Source organism: Rhipicephalus microplus, chromosome 5 (genome assembly GCF_043290135.1).
Source record: "Rhipicephalus microplus isolate Deutch F79 chromosome 5, USDA_Rmic, whole genome shotgun sequence".
NCBI classification, from domain to species: Eukaryota; Metazoa; Arthropoda; class Arachnida; order Ixodida; family Ixodidae; genus Rhipicephalus; species Rhipicephalus microplus.
This window is the reverse complement of record NC_134704.1, coordinates 201,153,488-201,174,201: the sequence shown is the minus strand read 5'-3', so window position 1 is coordinate 201,174,201 and position 20,714 is coordinate 201,153,488. Positions and strand designations below refer to the sequence as shown.

The 20,714-nt window shown below is 46.1% G+C and overlaps 2 protein-coding genes across 11 annotated transcripts in view; one reads left to right on the top strand and one right to left on the bottom strand.

The window, feature by feature from the left end:
• LOC119173563 (sphingomyelin phosphodiesterase) overlaps positions 1–20,714 on the top strand; it is a 1,093,949-nt gene that overhangs the window by 755,575 nt on the left and 317,660 nt on the right. For 9 of the 10 annotated variants that reach the window (XM_075896398.1, XM_075896399.1, XM_075896397.1 and 6 more), the window contains one exon: positions 10,378–10,568. The exons of the other annotated variant lie outside the window; for it this stretch is intronic. In XM_075896398.1, coding sequence (XP_075752513.1) covers positions 10,378–10,568 — 191 coding nt within the window. The remainder of the gene's footprint in view (positions 1–10,377; positions 10,569–20,714) is intronic. 10 annotated transcript variants of the gene reach the window in all.
• Positions 1,790–3,749, bottom strand: LOC142817192 (uncharacterized). Its single transcript, XM_075894249.1, has one exon. The coding sequence runs from the start codon at positions 3,747–3,749 to the stop codon at positions 1,914–1,916; it is 1,836 nt and encodes a 611-aa protein (XP_075750364.1). The 3' UTR covers positions 1,790–1,913.

Sequence of the window (20,714 nt, the reverse complement as noted above, 5' to 3'; positions counted from 1 at the left end):
CCTTTCTAAAACTAAAGAGCTTACATCCAGCGAGTATAACGTAGCAACCTTTTCTTGTGAGATAGTGCTCAATGTACATGCCAATAGCTGCTAATGAGTATCGCAGCGTGCGCACAAACTAAAAGCTGAATGCTCCTGTCTCTCATTCCCTCTTAGCAGCCATTGGCGTGTACAATGAGCACTATCTTTTATTGTTCAAAAACGCACAGAAGAACTCTCTCACCGGTCCACCTTGGAGGTCAAAATGTTATACTTGTTGCATACTACAACGGCTACGAGGGACGAATGAGTTTCGCTAAAAGAAGTTTCGCCCCTAAAACGAATATTAGGGCAACAGCATTGAAGAGCACATTTAGTAGATATGCTGGTGTCGGGGACGCCTTTTTGAACTATAATTCATCTTAGCCGTGAAAAGAAATCGAGATAGTTGCAAATAAAATGAAGGATCAAAATTTTCGGTTTGACGATGGTGTCATCAGTATGGAATTCTATACTGATGACAGCATCAGTTGTAGTTTTGAAGGAACGCAAGGAGCGCTAAGCGTAGCGTTCACTAAAATATTTCTCACTAACGACAGCCTCAGTTAGTCTTCGATCCCTTCGCTTTTTGTTTTTTCTCCCACTCGTCTCAGTGTTCTGGGTCTGCAGGGGCGCTGAATAATAAGGCTCGTATTCGAAAACCAGCCTCAAACTTTCCTCGAGTTTTCCTTTATCATTTTGAACGTTTATTGCATATGATAAACGAATCTGACCAGTCTACATGAACCAGTCTTGTTCTTACCTTTCGCCCTGTTACTTTTCTGTGTCTTAATAAGGCGCGTAGAGAGAACAAGAAGTTAAAGAAAACGTGAGGTAAGGCCCAGGTTGGTTTGTGAATACGGGCATAAGATTCGCTCGTTGTTACAGCAGTATTCATTCACACAATACGCAAAAAAAATCAGGCACTCTTCTTATGCCTCTTTTTCCGCGACGACATCCCGGTTTCGTAAAGAGACACAAGCGTGAACAACGTGCACAAAAAAAGAAACACGGCAAAGCCAAGTGGAGGCATGCGCTATGTGCCCTACAGCAGAGATGCCCCTCAACTTCACCACAACCAACTGGGTTTACGAATGCGCATCTGTAGTGCATCTAAAGCGCAATCGACACACATGGAACGCGCGTGTGACGCGCTTTCACACAGTGTACCCCGCCTCTCGGATAGCACGGTCGCTCAGGGTGTGGCCTTCTGGTGGCCTCCTGAGAAAGGCATCATCGGCAGTGCCAGCGTCGCTCATTGGAAACGCTCGGCGGTCGGCACACTAGTAAGTGCATACTACGCACTGTATCTTCTACCTCCTATCAGCGCGCTTGCGGTGGCCGCTCCCATAAGAAGTCCCGCGATCCAACAGACGTTCCAAAGACTAAAAGAGAGGTGGCACTCGCGCATTTTCTTACTCCCTGCGCTTCGTGTCTACTTCCCACCTTTCGCCGCCTTTATTTCGTGGCACTGCGGCCGAACCCTCGCTAAACCTTGCTAAAACCAAAGAGATTACGCCCAGGCAGTTTAATGTGGCAACTCTTTCTGATAAGATAGCGCTCAAAGTGCGTAAATATGATACTTTTTTTCACTAAGCATCGAATTCAAGGCAGATAAGGGAATAAGGCACCGCATCAGGCTTGATACGGATCGTGTACTCTCCCGAGAACATGCCGATCCCAGCGAAAGGGGCAGGAGGGACTTCTTAAGGCTGCGTTTACTGCCAGGTTGATGTTACAGTGCCGATAAACTTGATAACACCAAGAATGATGAATGAAACCATGTTTATTCCACTTTGTTCGCGCCGAAGGCGCTGCGGTGGACAGTCAGGGCACTATAGCAGGGGGGGGGGGTAGAGCTGCCTCCGTTTTATTACCGGACGTCATGGAGGCAGCTAAGTGGGGGCCGCTTGAATGGCTTGAATCTTGTGGCTGTCGCGGAGCCGGTCGCCAACCGGTGGCGCGGCCGGGTCCTGGAGGAACATGATGAGTGCTCGCCAGAACTCGATGGCGCGATCAGGGGGCGAAGGCTCCGGGCAGGCCCATGTCCGGAGAGAAGAAGGCCAGGGTCCCCGTTTTATGGTGGCCAGGGCACGGAGCCTAGGCGGGTTGTACACAGGGCACTCCCAGCACAAGTGGTTGAGATCAGCCCGGCAGTTGCACGTGGAGCAGAGACCTGTCACGGGTGGTGGCGTGTCACCCCTGTGGAAACGGTTCAGCAAGAAAGGGGTAAGGAGTGTTCCTGCCTGAATTCTCCGAAGCAGGACAGACTCTCTCCGTGTGAATACCTTCGAAGGAAGCAATGGTATCGAGAGTGGATTACCCACTGCTGTGAGGTAGGCGGCGCGACGTTGTTTGGTAATGTGCTTATCTGCTATCGGATCTGCTAGCTCGGGTGGGGTAGCCAGAAAAGTGGAAGGAGTATCGGAAGCTCTGGCTAGCGCGGTGAGGAGATGAGCGCGCGCTAATCTGTGAGCCTTCTCGTTTCCGGGGATACCGCAATGCCCGGGGACCCAGTGGATGGTAACGTCATGACCACATTCGCGGAGCAGGCGCGTCTGGTGTCGGATCTTCTGGAGTACAGGATCTGTGTAAAGAACATTAGCGCATGCCCGATGGGCAGCCTGGGAATCAGTGTACACACGATGGTGAACAGGGTCAGTTTGAGGTGACATTTCGAGGGCCCACTCCAAATAATCTAAGATGCCCACTAGCTCTGCTCGAGTGCTATACATCGCATCTGCTGAAGCATGATAACGTCGGCTCTGATTTCTGTTTGTCTGGTCGTACCACGCAGTGGCATAACAAGTGTTACTGGTACCGTCTGCAGGAAGTGCAGCGTCAGTGTATACGACGCGTTCAGTCATGGGGAGTGAACTCGTGGCCCTAGCATGTCTCTTGGCGTAGTTAAGGCGCCGTGCTCGCTGATTAGGGTCCATATTCAACGGAAGTGGCTTGCCGTCGGTGAGTACCGTGATTTCCCAAGGCGGCGTTTTGTTAGGCAGCATGGGCAGTGTGTTGATGTCATACCCGAGAAGCATAAGCGTGTATCGCCCGGCATTTGTTGCGCGAAGCCTCGTTTCCTGTGTGTGGATGTGCATGTCGATGAGCTCGGTCAGATTATTGAGCTTGCTGCAGCTCTTGAGCGCATCCAGGCGTGTGTACCTTGGTAGTCCGGTAACCATGCGTTTGGCCTCGTTAAGCAGCCGGTCGAGTTTGATTATCTGCGTACGGTTGACCGGATGATACGGCAGTCCATACATGATACGTGAGACGAGAAAAGCTTGAACAAACTGCCGCATTTCGCGTTCGTTTACTCCACGAGTGCGATTAGAGATTCTGCGTAAAGCATGAAGGATTTGTTTGCTAGTCTTCGTAACGCGTTGGAACCAAGTGCTCGCTGTGCAATTCTCGTCTAAGTGCATTCCTAATATTCGGATAGTGGATTTCCTCATTATAGGTTGATTGCCAATGTGAAGTTTAAAACACTTCTTTTCTTCCTGCTTGGCAAACGTGGTTCGGCCACCATGAATGACGACAAACTCTGTTTTGTCTGGAGCGGTGTGTAAACCTGCTTCCATTGCGTAGTCGTGAATAATGTTGAGGGCTCGTTGTAAGACATCCTCCTGCTCACCGACGGATCCTTGATGCGTCCACACGGTTACATCATCGGCATACACCGCGTGTTTCAGGCCCGGTACGTTCGCAAGGCGTCTTGGTAGCTGGTACATGGCTATGAACCCGAGATATTCGAGAGGTTGCTCTTGGCTTTCTTGAACGTATAGCCACTTTCGCTAGATGAAAAACGCCAGGCTTGCGAGGAAGGCACAACACAGCCGCAGCGAGAGCTAGAAGTGCGGCCTTTCCGAGCTTTTTCTAAACACTCATTGGTTATCTGCAGCAAGCACACTTGCTGGGTACCTACTTCGGGTATAATAATAATTTCCAGGTAGTAGACGAGCATGCGCTATGCTATTTTCCGTTGTTCTTCTGAGAAGCGCTGTATTCGCAAAACACTTGAAAGGAATTTCGTTAGTTGGTTCCCAATTTGTTTGTTTGTTTGTAGCCTAGGATCTATGGCTCAAACCCACTCTGGGCGATTGGCCAAGGGAACATTTAGTCTCATATGGACGATAACTGCACTATTGCTTACAACAAAAAGGGGGGGGGGAGTAGCAGAAGAAAGACAGTATAATAAAAAAGAAAGAAACCAAAGATTCGGATAGTGAGAAAAAATTCAACAAAAACATGGGCAGTAACAGCTATACCTTGATTTTGGGAGCCGACTAGACAGCTGGTTTTGCCAAACCCGATTACCTTGGTATGTGATGGATTTATCCAGATTTGATCATTACTTCTCGACCACGTTTTTTTAGTACCTGTTAATGCGGGCTTTAGCTGAAAACGTTTGGAGTCTTGAATAAAATTACACACCGCATCGAATGCATCTCTGTGGCAATTTTCCAAGGCAGAGGCAGCAAAATTAGAACATTTAGAAATTTAGAAAAATATTGTTCAATAGTTTCTGATTCTTCACAAAACGGACAAAGGGGGGGAAAGTGCCAGACCAGCTCTGTGTAAATAAAAAATTAACGGGGGGACACGGCACCGGAATCTGGAGATGATATTTCAAGTTTTTTCGACGGACTCCGCTGGGCTTTCCATATAAATTTGAGGTGCTGAGAATGTGTCCATTGTGTGATATTTTTTAAACTATGAGTAAAAATTGCGCATTTTCTATACCTCTACCTCGTGAAGTACTGAAATTACTTGTTCATAAGTGATGCTCGTACCAAAGCATCCGCCAATTCATTTAATTGTAATCCGCAGTGACCTGATACCCACACTAATTTCAGTAGTTTTAAATGCGGCGGTGCTAATGTGTGGAACGCTGCTAGGGCACAAGATTATTATGAGGTTGTCAGAGCTGCACACACCAAAAGTGAGTATGTTAGAATGATTGCACTGGTCTCGGTCGTAGGAATTTTTCGAAGAGCTGAAATAATAGCTCCTAGCTCGGCTTCAAATCTGTGAGTGAAATCTGGAATCCTCACTGAAAGAGAGATTGTGTCTCTCCGCCTTACATCCTTCTTTATTGGGATTTTTTAGCTTTCTTTATTGGGGCCCTGGCTCCACTTCAAATTTCTTCCAGTAAGTTTATATAAGCTTCTTCGATGCCCCAATTCTCTAGAGCCTGCAATACTGCTGATGTCTTGATTGAGATGAACGCCTTCATGTGTTCTATGAAGGCTATGTATAGGTGTTGGTTTTATGCGAAGGTGCAATTTGATATGTTTATGGCACGCAATAATGTGAACGTTATGGTACATTTCACAGTGCAGTTAATAAGGGCGTCTTTCGGTCGGGGCATCATCTCTTCATGTTTAGCAGTAATTTATTTTAGTTATGGTCATCTTGCCTTTTTCCCACTTTAATTGCAATATATTTATTAAAAAATCACATCTAATACATTATTAAACGGACCAGGGCAGTGGAGGGTTTTGACACTGATCATGGTCTACGATATTGCAATTTTCAACTGCAACTCGAAGCGCACTGCTTGGCATATTTATTGTCTAATAAATTCTTATATTGCAACATTTGTCTTTGTAAACTTTTGGTTGTGAAAACATGCTCAGGCAATTGACAACAGCTGATCCATTAGCTTTTAAACAGCACCCAAATGTTACTTCAAGCCTCCTGATTATAGCACAGCCTAATAGTACTTGTTTAAAATATGCTGTCAATAGTTATGAAAACACAGCTGCAGCACATTAGGCAGGTTATTTGCAGTTAAAAAAAAGCTGTACACTTGGTCACAGCACTATTGGGAGTCTGTGACCATGTCCAGATCCTTTGTACTTGCATAGGTTTCTGTTCTTGCAGGCTCGTGCACAGCAGAGCAGAAGGAACCTATCTAGCTGACCAATAAAACCATAATAAAAGAATTTGAATTAGCTCTTGCAGCCATACATTTCAACTAGGAAGTTTGTCAGCTTATAATCAGCTGAGGAGGTAAAAGTACCTATAATCTCTAAATGCTATTGCACCCCCGGAGGATGCCGTGGTGGTAAAAAAATGGCTTCCTTAGCAGAAAAACGAAGTCAAGGCTTCTCTAGGTTGTGATTAAAAAGCCTTTTCTAGTCTTCAAAAGTAGAGTTTTAACACGCTTCGCTAACACCAAGGAAAGTCAACAGTTATTCTAGGTTTTAAACTCTTTTGCTGGCCTCGGAACAATGTTATATTAAGCTCCATTTTGACTCTTTATATAGCTTCTTTACTATCCGTTAACCAACTGCTCATACCTTAGCGTTCAATGTCTAGAAATTCAAATACTTCTGAAGTCAAGATTGTCACAAGTTATTCGGATTTATTCAGCGTGTCAGGATGGTGTCATAACATATTGAACTTCACTGTTATGAATAGAATATTTTTGCTCTGATTGAACGGTTGCTGTTTCATTTGCCATGCATTTGCACAGATTGTCAAACACATCACAAATTATCTAATAACAAATGCCTCAATTCAGTGGAAAAAAAAGTTGTACAATTCAAATGTGTTGTTGTATTTTATCTAAAGAAGGAGGTAAGATATCATTCAGTAAAAGCATTGCTGGTGATCTTCATAGTAATCGAAGTAATTGAATTCAAATAATTAGTATTGTGCTTCCACTTTGTTTTATGTACATATAGTAGCATCATATTTATCCCGTTCTTTATGCCTGTGCATTTGAATAATGACATTTGGACCCGTAATCGTAATAATATTGCCAGTATCTGTCATATTTCACTCCGACTTAGCATTGTGTCCGATGCTAGATGCCGAAACGGATTAATATGTCACATCTCCCCTTCACCACAAAGATGTTTGTTTTTACACCATTGTTTAAGGCAGTGATGTCATTCAGCTATTGTGCTGTAGAGCATACGAGCATTGCTATTTGTTCATATAGGACGCTATACCATCGGTCGCATTTACATTTTTTTTGGTCTACACATGTATTTTTAAAAATCATCATTGTAAATGCGCCTGTCTTTACCTAAATACAAAGTTGTGAATAAAAAAAAAGGTCTGCGTCGCTATTCCTGCCCCTAGGGTGAAGGGAAATGGTACCGTGCAGTCAGGGGTAGATACAGTCACTATTTGAAGGGGAGGGGGGGCCGCTTAAAGTGACAGCGGAGATAGGGGCGTGATCATTACTGTTTTGTTTTTGTTTTTTACCAGCGCAAATGTCTATCATAGCACAAATACCATTATTGTGTGCTCAAAGGAATCTCGCTATTTGTCCTGATTGGTGATAGCAGGAGAACAGCAAGCACTAAAGAGAGTGGCAGGTAGTACTGACTGGCTTGGGGGGATCGCCCCTAATGTCCCCCTTCGGGATCCGCTACGGCGTGCAGTTCTGCGCGAGAACACTGCATTGATTCCGAATGCCAGCAGTCACATTATAATGGATGTGATATGTACTAATGTTCTTGTGCCATGCACTCAGAGAGATTATGAGGTTAAAACAATTAGGCTTACACTTGAAACAGTGCATCTCATAACCAGATTTTAGTCTTGTGACGTGAAATCATAAAATGTAATTTTAATAATTCCTCTATATACACACTGCTTGCAAAACTTTGCCACAGTTTTTTCAAGTAGATGTTTGATTTATCACAGACTTTATTGCATTGTTTAGCAGTGTGGTTTTTCAAGGCCTTCTAAATGGCCATGACGTTTTTTTTATATTTATTTAAACCAGAAGACAAGTACACCAGGGAACGTTTACTCCATGGGAGGATGTTTGAAACAGTTGGTTGTGTGTTCGAGTTGGTCCATACACACGCCTTTTCCAAATCAACAAAAAATTCCTTCATTCAAAACATACGTGAGATATGACATGCTAGTAACTTAACCGTGATGTCACACATCGTCGAAAACTCATTTCGATCCCTGTAGCGCAACAGATTAGGAGCGGTGGCCGCAGCCACAACTCCGCGAACCACCGTGCCGCTAACAAGTCGGCGAGTTCTAAGCGACGTCGTTCAGCTCGAGCAAGCGTACGCGAGACCAAACATGGTGCTGCACGCGGAGTGTCTGCCGCCAGCGAACGTCGAACGGGAGAGCGAGCGTACGCTTGGCCACCGCTGCGAACAGGTCCGAGCTATTTTGAAGCTTGCGCCAAAAAAATCGACGGTAATACGGCCCTTTTCCACAAACTCGAGCGAGTGCAGCGCGCAAACGCGACTCCGCCGCCGCGGCCAGCGGACGGCTCCTTGCGACCGGCTGGCGGGAAAGCCAACTGCAATGGCGACCGATTTTCAGTGAGTTGCAATGCTAGCGAAAGCCCTGCCAGCCCGTGCTGGTGCACTTACAGCGCGCGACATACTGCAACCAAGCTCTTTACGAGAACCCGCAACGTGTTTTCGACGGCTCCCAACACAGCGACGAGCTCTCAGCCCAATATCTTCAGCTTGAAGCTCATCGCGGTGGCGAAGACAGGTGAGCACTCGATGAGCGAGCGTACGGGAGGCCGACGACAATGACGGCTAATTTCCAGGTGGTCGAAAGCACAGGCGAACTGCAGACGCCAAAGCTGACCTTCGCGATGCATTTCGTGCGTGCGATATACAACACGACCAAGCCCGTTGCCGACAAGCGCGATTCGTATCGCACACGCCACAAGTAGAGTAGAATAAAGAATGATAACCTACTTGCCTTATAATCCAGCGCTGTTTCCTGCCCTGAGTTGGACTGAAATATATATCCGATAGGACTGTTCTTCTCGGCCGCCATATTGGCCTTCTCACCTGTCGCTGTCGTGTGTTGGTCGTGACTACCTTGAAACCAGAGATAAACAGCGCGGTGTGGTGACCTGTTGAGGCTTGCTCCAGACTTCATGGGTGCAGCTAAACGCTAAAGCAGCAGCCTACGCTCATCCAAGCGTACACACAAGCACCATGTCGTAATTCTTAGACCGTCGAATCCAGGCGGCTGTGGTCGAGCACTCCAAGCGCGACGCAGCGTGAACCGTCGCCGGCAAAATACGGGGAAAGACTGAGCCAGCAGAGGAAGAGAAGGACATCTGTTCTATGGAGAAGAAGGGCTGCTCACCTTGGCAACGCTTTTTGCGCTGCCTGCAATCCCCGGGCGGTTCATCTCTACTAGAGCGTGTTTGGAGACTAAGTGGTTTCACGCGGCACACTTCCCTCTGTGGTTGCTCCTCAACGATCTATCCGTTCATCGCGCGCGCCTATATTGGGCTGCGTCACTTCTTGTTCGAGTAGTTTTGCCTTAGAGTGTAGCTAGCTAGCTAGCTAGTAACCTACCTACCTACCTACCTACCTACCTACCTACCTACCTACCTACCTACCTACCTACCTACCTACCTACCTACCTACCTACGTAATACCTTTACCTTGGTAGCCGCTTAGGACTTTTAGCTCTCATGACAAGTTCGACAAAGGTATTGTTATCAAAATTGTTTTGACATAACATGACTGTATGAGAAGCATAAGTACTTAGTTATAACATGTGTGTCATGAATGTCATGATTCATACTTTATGGTCTGGCTGCTCTTTTGGTGGTTTCGTTCGCGTGACACTTGCAATACTGGTTTGGGTTGGCATGAGGGCAAGGTGAACACAAGTGACAGACCTAACATACATATTATGACATGGATGTCATGAAAGAAAATTACATGTCCCGCTCATGATGCACTCATTATGCACGTGATGTGAATTGACGACGAAGGTAAATGACACAATACTTTTTTGCAGACTAGTTGGTTCATACTTGAAAAATTGAATTGCTGCACGAACTTGAAGAAAAAAACAAGAGAGACAGGAAAGAGTGCAGCACTCTTTCCTGTCTCTCTTGTTTTTTTCTTCAAGTTTGTGCAGCAATTCAATTTTTCAAGTAAATGACACGTTCTGACATGATAATCACAACATCTGTGTCATGTAAAAGGTGACTACATCCTACACTCATAGAGTGCTCGCGCTGTTTTTCTGGCTTCACATATACCAAGTTTGGTATCACATGACGTGAGGGGACGACGAACATCAACGCCAGGTGCAGACATTAAAATCATGACATGAAAGACATGTGTGGTATAATATACACCCACATTGTAACGTTGTGACGATTTTAAATAGACAAATGAATCTTCCTCATTCGTGCTTCGCATATAATCAATTTTCGCTGTACGTTGGATCTGCCAATTTTTTTTACTGTGACATCGCGTAAGAACGATTGAAGAAGAATACATATCAGATGCACATTTCCTTGCCGTTATTTGTAAGCAATATATTTCTAGCACTTCTGATTTGTTAGTCCATTTTTTTCAACAGCATAATATTTACTTCACGTAGGCTGTGCTGGACCATGAGACGTACGTGATGAACTTGACCGAGGCGAACGCGGACCCGACGCGGGAACCTCGCTGGCATCTGGAGTACGCGGCCAAGGTTCAGTATGGCATGCAATCCCTGGAAGCAGCTGAATGGGACAACTTGCTGAATAGAATGGAAGCCGACGATGAGTTATTTCAAAGCTTCTATAGGTACGTCGACATCCTACGCGGTACTTTCGTAAAGGCCGCAGAAATGGTAGAGCTTTGGGAAGCGAGCAGTCGCATCCATGACGTGATCGGTGCCTGATCGGCCCTTGATGCCATCATACATCAAGCACTGATTCGCACAGTAGATTCTCAGTTTAAAACTTGTTCGTGCTAGTTCTATTTTGTCACAGAAAGATAGAATAAGACGTCAAGCAATAGCGTAAATTTGTGAACTCCCTGTTCAAGGCTATCAAATTACGCTTGGCCGCTCTCGAGTAAACGCTATTTTTGAATACTTCCGCACTTTACGACCACTTTCAAAATAGTGAACTTCTACAGTCCACAAGCTGTCTTCCAGAAAGGATGATATATAAAATTGATTCCGCAGAAACAACAATAAAAATCGTCTTGAGAATCCTGAAGACAAAAATAGGAATTCTTTACAGGCCAGCGAAAAGAAGTTTTTTCAGACACACTTGAGGCTGAATTGCCTCAGATTGGTACAAGATTGTTGCAGATTGGTACGAGATTGGTACACACCATGGTAGTGAACTTCGCTCCGTCATTTTTAAACTGCTAGACTGCCGCAAACAAATCAATGTTCTAAAAAATGACCGTAAGCTAAAGGAATTCCCACTGCAGATAACTAAGGATTTCACTTAGCATCTACGCATTATTGCCCAATAAATATCAGCCGCCATGACGTGCTTTAGAAACAACGATTCCGCTTTACACTTAAAGGGCCATGAAACGGTTTTTTGAAGTTTTGTAAGCGTTTAGGTTGGATCCTTATCAAACTCTTCGCACCTAATATTTAGCGATGCGCGGGTACCAAGCCGCTATACGGAGAATTATATCATACTTTGCTTCTTATCCCCATCGCGCCTTTTTAGCTCATGGGACACGCTGGCGTATCTCATGAGCTATCATGAGGGCACTCGACAAATTGAGCTTTGCCAAGTCATGATCTCCAAGAGCGCACACAGACAGGTTGTGTAGCTTCTCGGAGGCCATCACGTAGTGCACCCAGCAGCATGCACGCTTTCTGGCGACAGTGATGAAGATCGCGCAGTGGTTGACATCTGTTGCAACAGGTGCCGCAACCCTACCAGCTGGTTTTACTAAGGCGCGTTCCATAGCCACTAAGATCAGCAGCCTGGGTGACGTCGTGTTAACAGAACATGTCGCTCTGTGAATGGGCTTTTGAAAACGCCTTTGGCTGAGTCTCAGCAATCTGCAGCAATTGACAGCATTACAGCGTTGTAACAAGTTACACAGCTTGTGCAAATAGGTACCATTGGCCTGTTGTGATAAGTGAAGTGCTCGCTTGAAAAGTGCGCCCATCGGTCAGCTTGACGCGTAGAAAAAGACGACGATGACGACTGAATGTGCGCACGCGAGCTTGTTTGGTACAAGGACCATCTAACGTTTACCCGCACCAATTTATACCTGAATTTATTCAAAAACGGGATGATTTTCATGCCTATTTGTAGAGAATTCTAAATGTCACAACCCGTCAGAAATGGCCAAAAAGTAAGTGGGCCACGACATAAGGTTTGTATTTGAGCAGAGGTATTTGATTGCTTGTCTCCAAAGGAGGCAGTTGACTACGAGAAAGCCAAGTTAGCGTTACTGCAACGATTCGGCTTCACGGTGGAGAGCTACCGGGAGACGTTCCGGCCTAGCAAACCTCGAAATGGAGAAACAGGCAAGCAGCATGCAACGATGTTAGCTAATTTTTTCGAAAGATGGGTAATGTCCAAGAACACAAAAAATTATTCACCTGTTCGGGATCCTATAGTAGCTTAACATTTTATCAATCAATGCTATAACTGCGTGGCGCTTTTTCTACGCGAGAAAAACTGTCGCAAGCTCGATAAACTGGCTTAGGCTGCAGATAATTTTTTCGAAGCCCAATTTCAGTGAAAGTTGTTAGTTTTTTACGACAAGACCGAGACAGAATGACTGTTTAGCTCTTGCAACAGATCCAACGATTTAGCTGTTCGTTCCAGAAAAGTTCTGACCTATCTATATTGGTCCTCGTCCTCGCCACTAGCTAGCGTTGACTGAACTTGTGCTTCGGTTCTGTGTGTCTTGACAAATGCTTCTACCCACTTCTCGAGCTCTCTCGCATGAACCGCATACCTATTGAACATGCATCTTGACTTTTGTGCGCTTACAGATATATTCTTATCGTCGTCGACCGTGCATCGCCTTGGTGTACCACGGCTGGTTTTAAACTACAATACTCTGTAGCAACCGCCGTGGAGTTCGCTATCCTGCTGCAGTACAATCCTATGCAGCTTTCTTCTTCTACCCTTCTCATTTTTGAAGACTGGTCATCTTTACAGGAGATCACCTCGAAATCTTTGAAAGCGCCTTCCACACTAAATCGTTATGCCCTGACACAAGGACTCTCTCTTTCTGTGTACATCTAGGAAGGTGCAATATGTTGCACCTTTTTAGATGCACACATTCATTTCAAGGAACTCAACTCTTTTTTTTTCCTGAGTTGTACCAATTCATACTTAGCTTTGACCCGGTACATTCGTCAGGCTCGCTCTTGCTCTTCGCTTTTCCAATTCCGACTCGCATCCTAAACGTCTCAGCCAAGCCTCGGCCATGTCTCACGTCTTCTTTCTTGGACTGCTTCTGCAAATCTTGTGGGAGCCTCTAATTAGCCAAGTTTCTCGACGTCACCACACACACTCTTTCTCCACTTTGTTTCCTCTCCGAATGCTCGAAACAAGCTCACGTGCACTCATTCAGTTGTCTTCATCGTCTTTCTCTCCGAGTCATGCTGACGGATTGGCGCACTTTTGAAATGCGCAGTTTACTTATCACACCTGTAACCCTAGGAATTGACCCCGCAGCGGTGGTATAGTGGCTAAGGTACTCGGCTGCTGACCCGAAGGTTGCGGAGTTGAATCCCGGCTGCGGCGGCTGCATTTCCGATGGAGGTGGAAATGACGTAGACCTGTGTGCCCATTTGGGTGCACGTTAAAAAACCCAGGTGGTCGAAAATTCTGGAGCCCTCCACTACGGCGTCTCTCATAATCATATGGTAGTTTTGGGACGTTAAACCCCACATATCCATCCATCCCTTAGGAATCAGCCTATCGTACTAATGTGTTTATACAATGTTACAGCGAAAGCTGTTATGAGATCCAAACTCGAGTCACGCGCGGTTGTCCACCGCCGCAGCGGCCGCCGCCGCGGCTTGTCGTATCAACATCACGCGAAATTAGAAAAAAAACTAGCACCAGTGTTGCAGTAGGGCTCTAATCCGGGTCCGCTTGGTGCCAGCCCACTATTCTACCAATGAGCCACGCCGGTGTTTGGGACTGATTGGCAAATTCGCCTTAGGTAGGCTAGATGGCGGGAAAGCAGTCGAGTTATTGTGACATATAAAGTGTTTTAAAACAGCAAAACAACAACTAGACGTCGCGGAATGCTTATAGCGTAACAAGTGGGTCGTCCAATGCTTCAACCACTACATAAGCTTGTTCTTGTGCTCCTAATGACTGGGGCGCATACCTACTTCATCCATAAATCCTCTTAGTCGTGCGCCACTGCACGAACAATTGGCACAAAATTTCTTGCAAGTGTATAGCGAATACCACGCTTCTCAGAAGAATGACGAAAAATAGCACAGCGAATGCCAGCTACGGCCCAAAACATTTATTAAAAAAGACCTTGTGGGCAAGAAGCAAGTGAGCTTGCAGTATTTACCCATTCAGTGTTTTGAAAAGGCTCTAAAAGGCCGCTCCTTTACCTTCCGCTGTGACTGTGCTGCGCTTTCTGCGCAGGCCTGGCGTTTTTGTCTAAATCACTTGAGTGTTTTTTTTAAGTTATGAACATGTATATGTAGATAGTGAACGCTATTACCTGGAGTGTATTTTCAATACAATAACGAAGCCCCCAAAACGTATCTCTTAAGCGCTCTACTCTTCCATCTGGCCGTGCAAATTGACCCCATCAGGATGCACGAGATAGTATGTGCCTCCTGAATAACAATGTTAGGATCGAGTGTGAATAGTAAACTTCCTAATTTGATACACTTACTTGCCACTTATTGCCGTCATAATATTTGTGTCATGAAAACTTGGCTTCACGCTGACAGTTATGTTTCGGAAGTTACTCCAGCAGTGTTCGGTGTTGTTCGTATTGATAGGCAACACAGCCTTGGTAGTGGCGTTGCCATCTTCTTGAAATTTTACTTGAGCTTTTTTGCCTTGAGATATAGAAGTGGTCTAGTGCGAAGTTCATATCGCCAACGTTTCTTAAAATTTCAGTGTGTTTTATTCTCCCTCCGGCCCATTACAAGATCAGTTAACGGTGGAAAGAGGAGGAAAACAAGTGCGTTCGGGCATGATTCTGCCTTGAACAACTTACGTTTTTTTTTCTTAAACGGTCAGAATTCCTGACTTTCTCTGAACAAGTGGAACGGAGGACTTCACCCCCGGGATGGGGGACCATCCATCAAACGAGACCGCGGGCCCTAGCCGTTTGCATAAGGATGAACTGAATGTGGATGACCGCGTTGGCGCACCTGCTCCTTGTGATGATTCTACCGAGAGCTCATCAGCGGAAAAGATGGAATCGGAAGCCGACTTCAGGACATTCCATACCCGCCGGTTGAAAAGGAAGCTTCGCTGAACGTCATCGACGGCGGCGCCACAGCCGGCGCTAGACAAAGGCAAGCGATGTTTCACCATCTCGTATGTACCCATCTCTACATCAGACAACCTGAACTCACTAAACTGGCAGTCATTGACTAATTATTTCGAGCGAGTTTCACCTGCTCATGTGAATGAAATTCGCATAAATAGCACAAAAACATATTGTCAGTTGATGTGACAAACAAAACCATTCTTGACTGACTGAAGGCCGTCACGCAGCTCGGAAGTATTTCAGGTCGCGCGTTCCTCGCTCATGGGAAAGAAACAACGATTGGCGTGATAAATGACGTCGACACTGATATCACAGACACTGACCTCCAGAATCTTGTGACGTTGACAGTCAGAATCGTGACCATACGCCGTTTCGGGCAGTCTCGCTGCATCAAACTAGTATTTGATTCTGAGACTCTTCCCCCTAGAAGATTGGATACGTGAGACATCCCGTGCGCCCTTACGTGGCACGGCCTTTGCAGTGTCACAAGTGCTGCAAGTTGGGACACGTCAGCGCAGTGTCCAAAAGTGAGACAACTTGCCAACGGTGCGGCGGATCTCATAAGGTGGAAAACTGCGATACTGCTGTTCCATTGAAATGTCCAAACTGCTCTGGTGCACATGAAGCAACGTCGAAGGAGTGCCCGAAGATCAAAGAAGAAATTCGCGTCCTGCGGAAGATGGTCAGAGACAATTCGACACACAGAGAGGCTGTCACGTCCATTCGCCGACACAGACGCCGTCCAAAACGTAGGAACCAGCGAAAGCATAGCGGACATAGGAGTGATGCATCACCATCAGCAACAGATGAACATACACGCGTGCACATTATTAGGTCGGCCCACCCAACTTGCGACACCTCGATAAGCTCTATAAGCAACAGTGGAGGATATTTTGTGGCTCTCTTGATCCCAGGAAACCCCTGTCTCAAATATGGAAAACTGTCCGAAGCATTCAGACGCCCACTCAACAGTTGTTCGCTTTCCGAGCTTTGGCTCTAAAGCAAGGTCGACCTGAAGTAGAGGTTGCAGAGGATTACTGCCACTTACTCGTAGGTATGTCCTACTCACCGATATCACCTTCGTGTTTAGCCTCACCACCATTCAGCGACGATCGCCTCAACTTACCATTCACAATGCACGAACTCGACGCTGCGATTTCTGCGTCCCGACAGTCGTCCGCACCAGGCCCTGACGAAATTACTTATTCGGCTCTATATCACCTCAGCAAGGAAGCAAGGCAGACTCTCTTGTCGTTCTACCACTCTACGTGGGAAACAGCGACAGTCCCAGAGAGTTGGAAGTGCAGCCGCATAGTGGCCTTACTGGAACCAGGCAAGTGTTCGCACGAGCTGTCTTCTTCTAGACCTATTGCCCTAGCCAGTTGCATCGGTAAGGTGATAGAACGCATGATGCTGGCAAGATTGGAATGGTTGCTTGAGAATAATGTCGGCTTACCAGATTTTATCAATGACTTCCGTAGAGGTCGATCATCTATAGACGGTGTTGTAGATATAGTTTCTTCTGTAGAAAAGGAAAGACAACGTCGGAGATTGGTAGGGGCCTTTTTCTTAGATATAAAGGGCGCTTACGATAGCGTCTACCATGAGGCCATTCTTGATGCACTTGAAGACATCGTCGTAGGTGGCCGGCTACACGCATGGATAGTGAGCTACCTCAGAGGACGTACAATTTTTATGTCGACAGCTGACGGTGACACGGCCAGGCACATCGTAAGCCCTGGAGTTCCGCAAGGCGCCGTCCTGAGCCCCATGTTTTTTAACATAGCACTCATTGGCCTTATAGCTGAGCTTCCCGACGTTGTCAGAATCAGTGCATATGCAGACGATATATGCATATGGGCTTCTGGAACAACGGGACCACAACTGCGAGCAAGACTACAACAAGGCACATCAATAACATCTAAGTACTTGCGTCATCAGGGCCTGGAACTTTCAATAGCAAAATGTGCTGCATTGGCATTTACGAAGAAATCAATGTCGCGGTACCCAATCTTCGCTCACGGAGCAGTGATTTCCGCGGTGAAGCACCTCCGCTATTTAGGGGTCATCATTGATCGCAACCTTTGGTCAAAGCATGTGACTGTGTTGAGAAACAAGCTAATCAGTTTTGTGTATGTTCTTCGTGTTATAGCAGGACTGAGATGGAGCCCTTCAGAGAAAAGTCTTCTGCAGGTATGCAAGGCATTGTTTGTGGGCTATATACGGTACTGCTCACCTGTACTTTCTAGCATTCGAGCGACGTGCCTTCGTACTTTAGAGAGCCTTGAGGCACGAGCACTGAGAATATGCCTTGGCTTGTCACGGTGCACGTCAACCTCTAGCACTATAAGGAGTCCCGCACCTACCCTATACAGGTTTACACGTCCTGTGAGCCTCTTCGAGTGCACCTTCGTCTGCTACCGGACATGCACAGCACCCGTTATCTTCGCTACAAGTGGACCGACCAAGCTGTGCCTATTCGCGATGCCTCGATACGCATAGACACAGGATTCCTTCAGGCTTTGCACCTGCCGTAATCCCTGCAGTTCCTCCATGGACATTGACTAAACCACTGGTGTGCCTTCACATACGTGGAATTTCGTATAAGTTGCGTGTTTCTTATATTGCCCTCAAGCAACTCACCTAGGTTCATTTGGATGGCCGATACAGCGCCTCTGTGCACATTTACACCAATGTATCCGTAACTTCATCCGCCTCAGCTGCAGCGTTCGTGATCCCTCGACTCGGTATTTCCCTACAGTACAAATTAGACCACAGGTCATCTTCGCGAGCTGCAGAACTTGTTGCTATACAAGAAGCCATAAAATTTGTGAATGACCAAGCACCGCGTAAATGGACGATTCTGTCTGATGCAAAATCGGCGCTTCAAGCTATCCGTTCTTGCTCAAGAAGAGGCCAATTTTACGAGTTAGCGTTAGTAATCATCCAAGCAAGTGACCTAACGCACAGGAGCCGTCACTTGATTACACTCTAATGGATTCCTGGACACTGCGGCCTGGTTGGCAACGAAACAGCCGATAGCGAATCAAGAGTGGCAGTATACAACGCTACTATGTACGTCAAAGTACTGTATTCGCGAAGTGACGTCAACACATTGTTGATATCGCTCATACGCAAATGCGCTGCCATTACTGGTCCCTACCAGATCACCGGAACAAGCGCTTGCGAGAAACTGACCCCGGTATGACTTTTCGTCTTCCAGATAAAATCAGGCGAAGACATGCTAATATACTGCACCGAATTCGCCTGGGCGTCACCTTCATTTGCCACTACACCCACCTAATCGGCCATGCGGACAGCATGAATTGTGAACGCTGCCAAGTGCACGAAACGATAGGTCACACATTTTGTGACTGTGCATTATACGTGGCGCAAAGAAAAATGCTAACTGCAACGTTGGCAAGCATCGGACGAACGCCATTAGGTGAAAGCCACATCTTTTCAGCAATGAACGACCAAACAGTGTCAAAAACTGCTACAAAGGCTGTTCTACACTTTATAAAAAGCACTGGACTAGATACTAGACTGTAGCGTACTATACTAAGTCGCTACCGCACGTACGCACCACCTCTTCTTGTCTCTGTCATCACCCTTCATCCCTCTTTCCTTCCCCTTTCCCTTATCCCCTGTGTAGAGTAGCAGGTTAGAGCGAACTAGCTCAGGCCAACCTCTCTGCCCTCTAATAAATTCTCACCCCCTCACAGTTAACGCTACGGAGTAGTTTTATAAACTTGGGACGTTAAACCCCACGAATCAATCAAATCAAGTTTTATAAACTTAAAAGGGATTGGCTCAGGACTGAAAAATAGCACTACAGTTGCCGAGGAGACCGAATTTAGAAAAAAGACAAGAAATGATGTGGGCAGTACAAGCGGGAACTATCAAATAAAGTTTATTGAACCAGCTTAGAAGGAAGTAGGCTTCCCGAAAAGAGAAAATTCCATTTACGAAAAGGGTGAAGCCTGGCAACTTTTCTCCGAGGTCATCACAAGCTACACGTGGGATGATTACGATTACCACATGTGGTCATGATTCAAAGTTCTTCTACGAGTTCTTATCCTGGCTAACCTCCCTGTCCTTCCTCATTTATTCCTTTTCCTCCTATACTTGCGGCTTCTGATCAATTAGATCTCTGTGGAGGTTGGTGCAATGAAGCTGGAACTGATGCATGTGCTTCGTTGGTCTGATATCTGAAAGGCTTCCCAAACCTCACGAGTAGTCTTATTTTTTCGGCAAATATTGTAGTTTTTTTTTCAAACAGTGAGCTGCACCCACATTCTATGCAGTGCATATAGAAAGGTTTCCGGTGCTCACTGTTTACTGCCATGCAGCAGGAACTCAACGAGAGCAGAAAAGGGCATGCTGCGCTTCGATTCTGCTCACACGAAACTAGTAAAGAGGGCCATTGCTCACGATAGCATGACAGAGTCAGTGAGCAAATCCTGTGCACACAGATGCGATGATAGCTTTAACCTGCGGATGCAGCGCTTATAAGGATATGGCTACCCAGACGGCGTGTCGGTATCTGTTGTAGGAAATTATTAATAGAGATAAAACGAAAAAAAGCAAGGAACCGAACAAGCATGACCAAAATACTGTAGCCTCCCTTACGTTCACAAAGCATCCCATAAATTGAAGAACATAGGAGCCAGGCATGAGTTGAATGTTGTATTCTCAGCTCCAGTCGAGTGTGAAGTAATGTGCCAGAACGTGAACGACCCCGATGCAAAGAAACAATGCCAAACATGTCATGATAAAAATATGCTGAATGCGAAGTAGGCATCGTATACTCTACCCCACTACATGTGGTAACGAATACATTAGGCAATCGTTAAGATGCATCAACAAGTGGCTCAAAGAGCATCGCTTTGCATGTCAGCTGACAGTGATCACAGGCATTCGTTTTATGAACTGCAGGGAGTGCGGGTGCAGCCCAATGTTTCAAAAGCTACAATTCTTGGCAAATGAAAAATAAGACTACAAGTGATATTTCGAAGCCTTTCACATATCAGACCAACCAAGCGCATGCGTCAGTTCCAACCTCAACAGAAGTCTAGTTTATCAGAAGCCAAAAATGGCAAATAATCAGCATACTCGGAAATTAACTGAATCAGCACCAGAAGTGGCAATCGTCATCACCCTGCGTGTAGCATCTGACCACCATGAAGCAAGATTGGCGAGCTCCACCCTCTTCGTAGACCTATTTACTCTTTCCGATAGCCTTTTTTTTTCTACCAAGTTCGTTCAATAAACTTAACTTGTTTGTTTGCGCTTATACTGCCCACTTTATTTCTTGTCTGCTCTCTACCTTTGTTCTCCGCAGCAGCCCCGCCGTGGTGGTCTAGTGGCTAAGGTACTCGGCTGCTGACCCGCAGGGCACGGGTTCAAATCCCGGCTGCGGCGGCTGCATTTCCGATGGAGGCGGAAATGTTGTAGGCCCGTGTGCTCCGATTT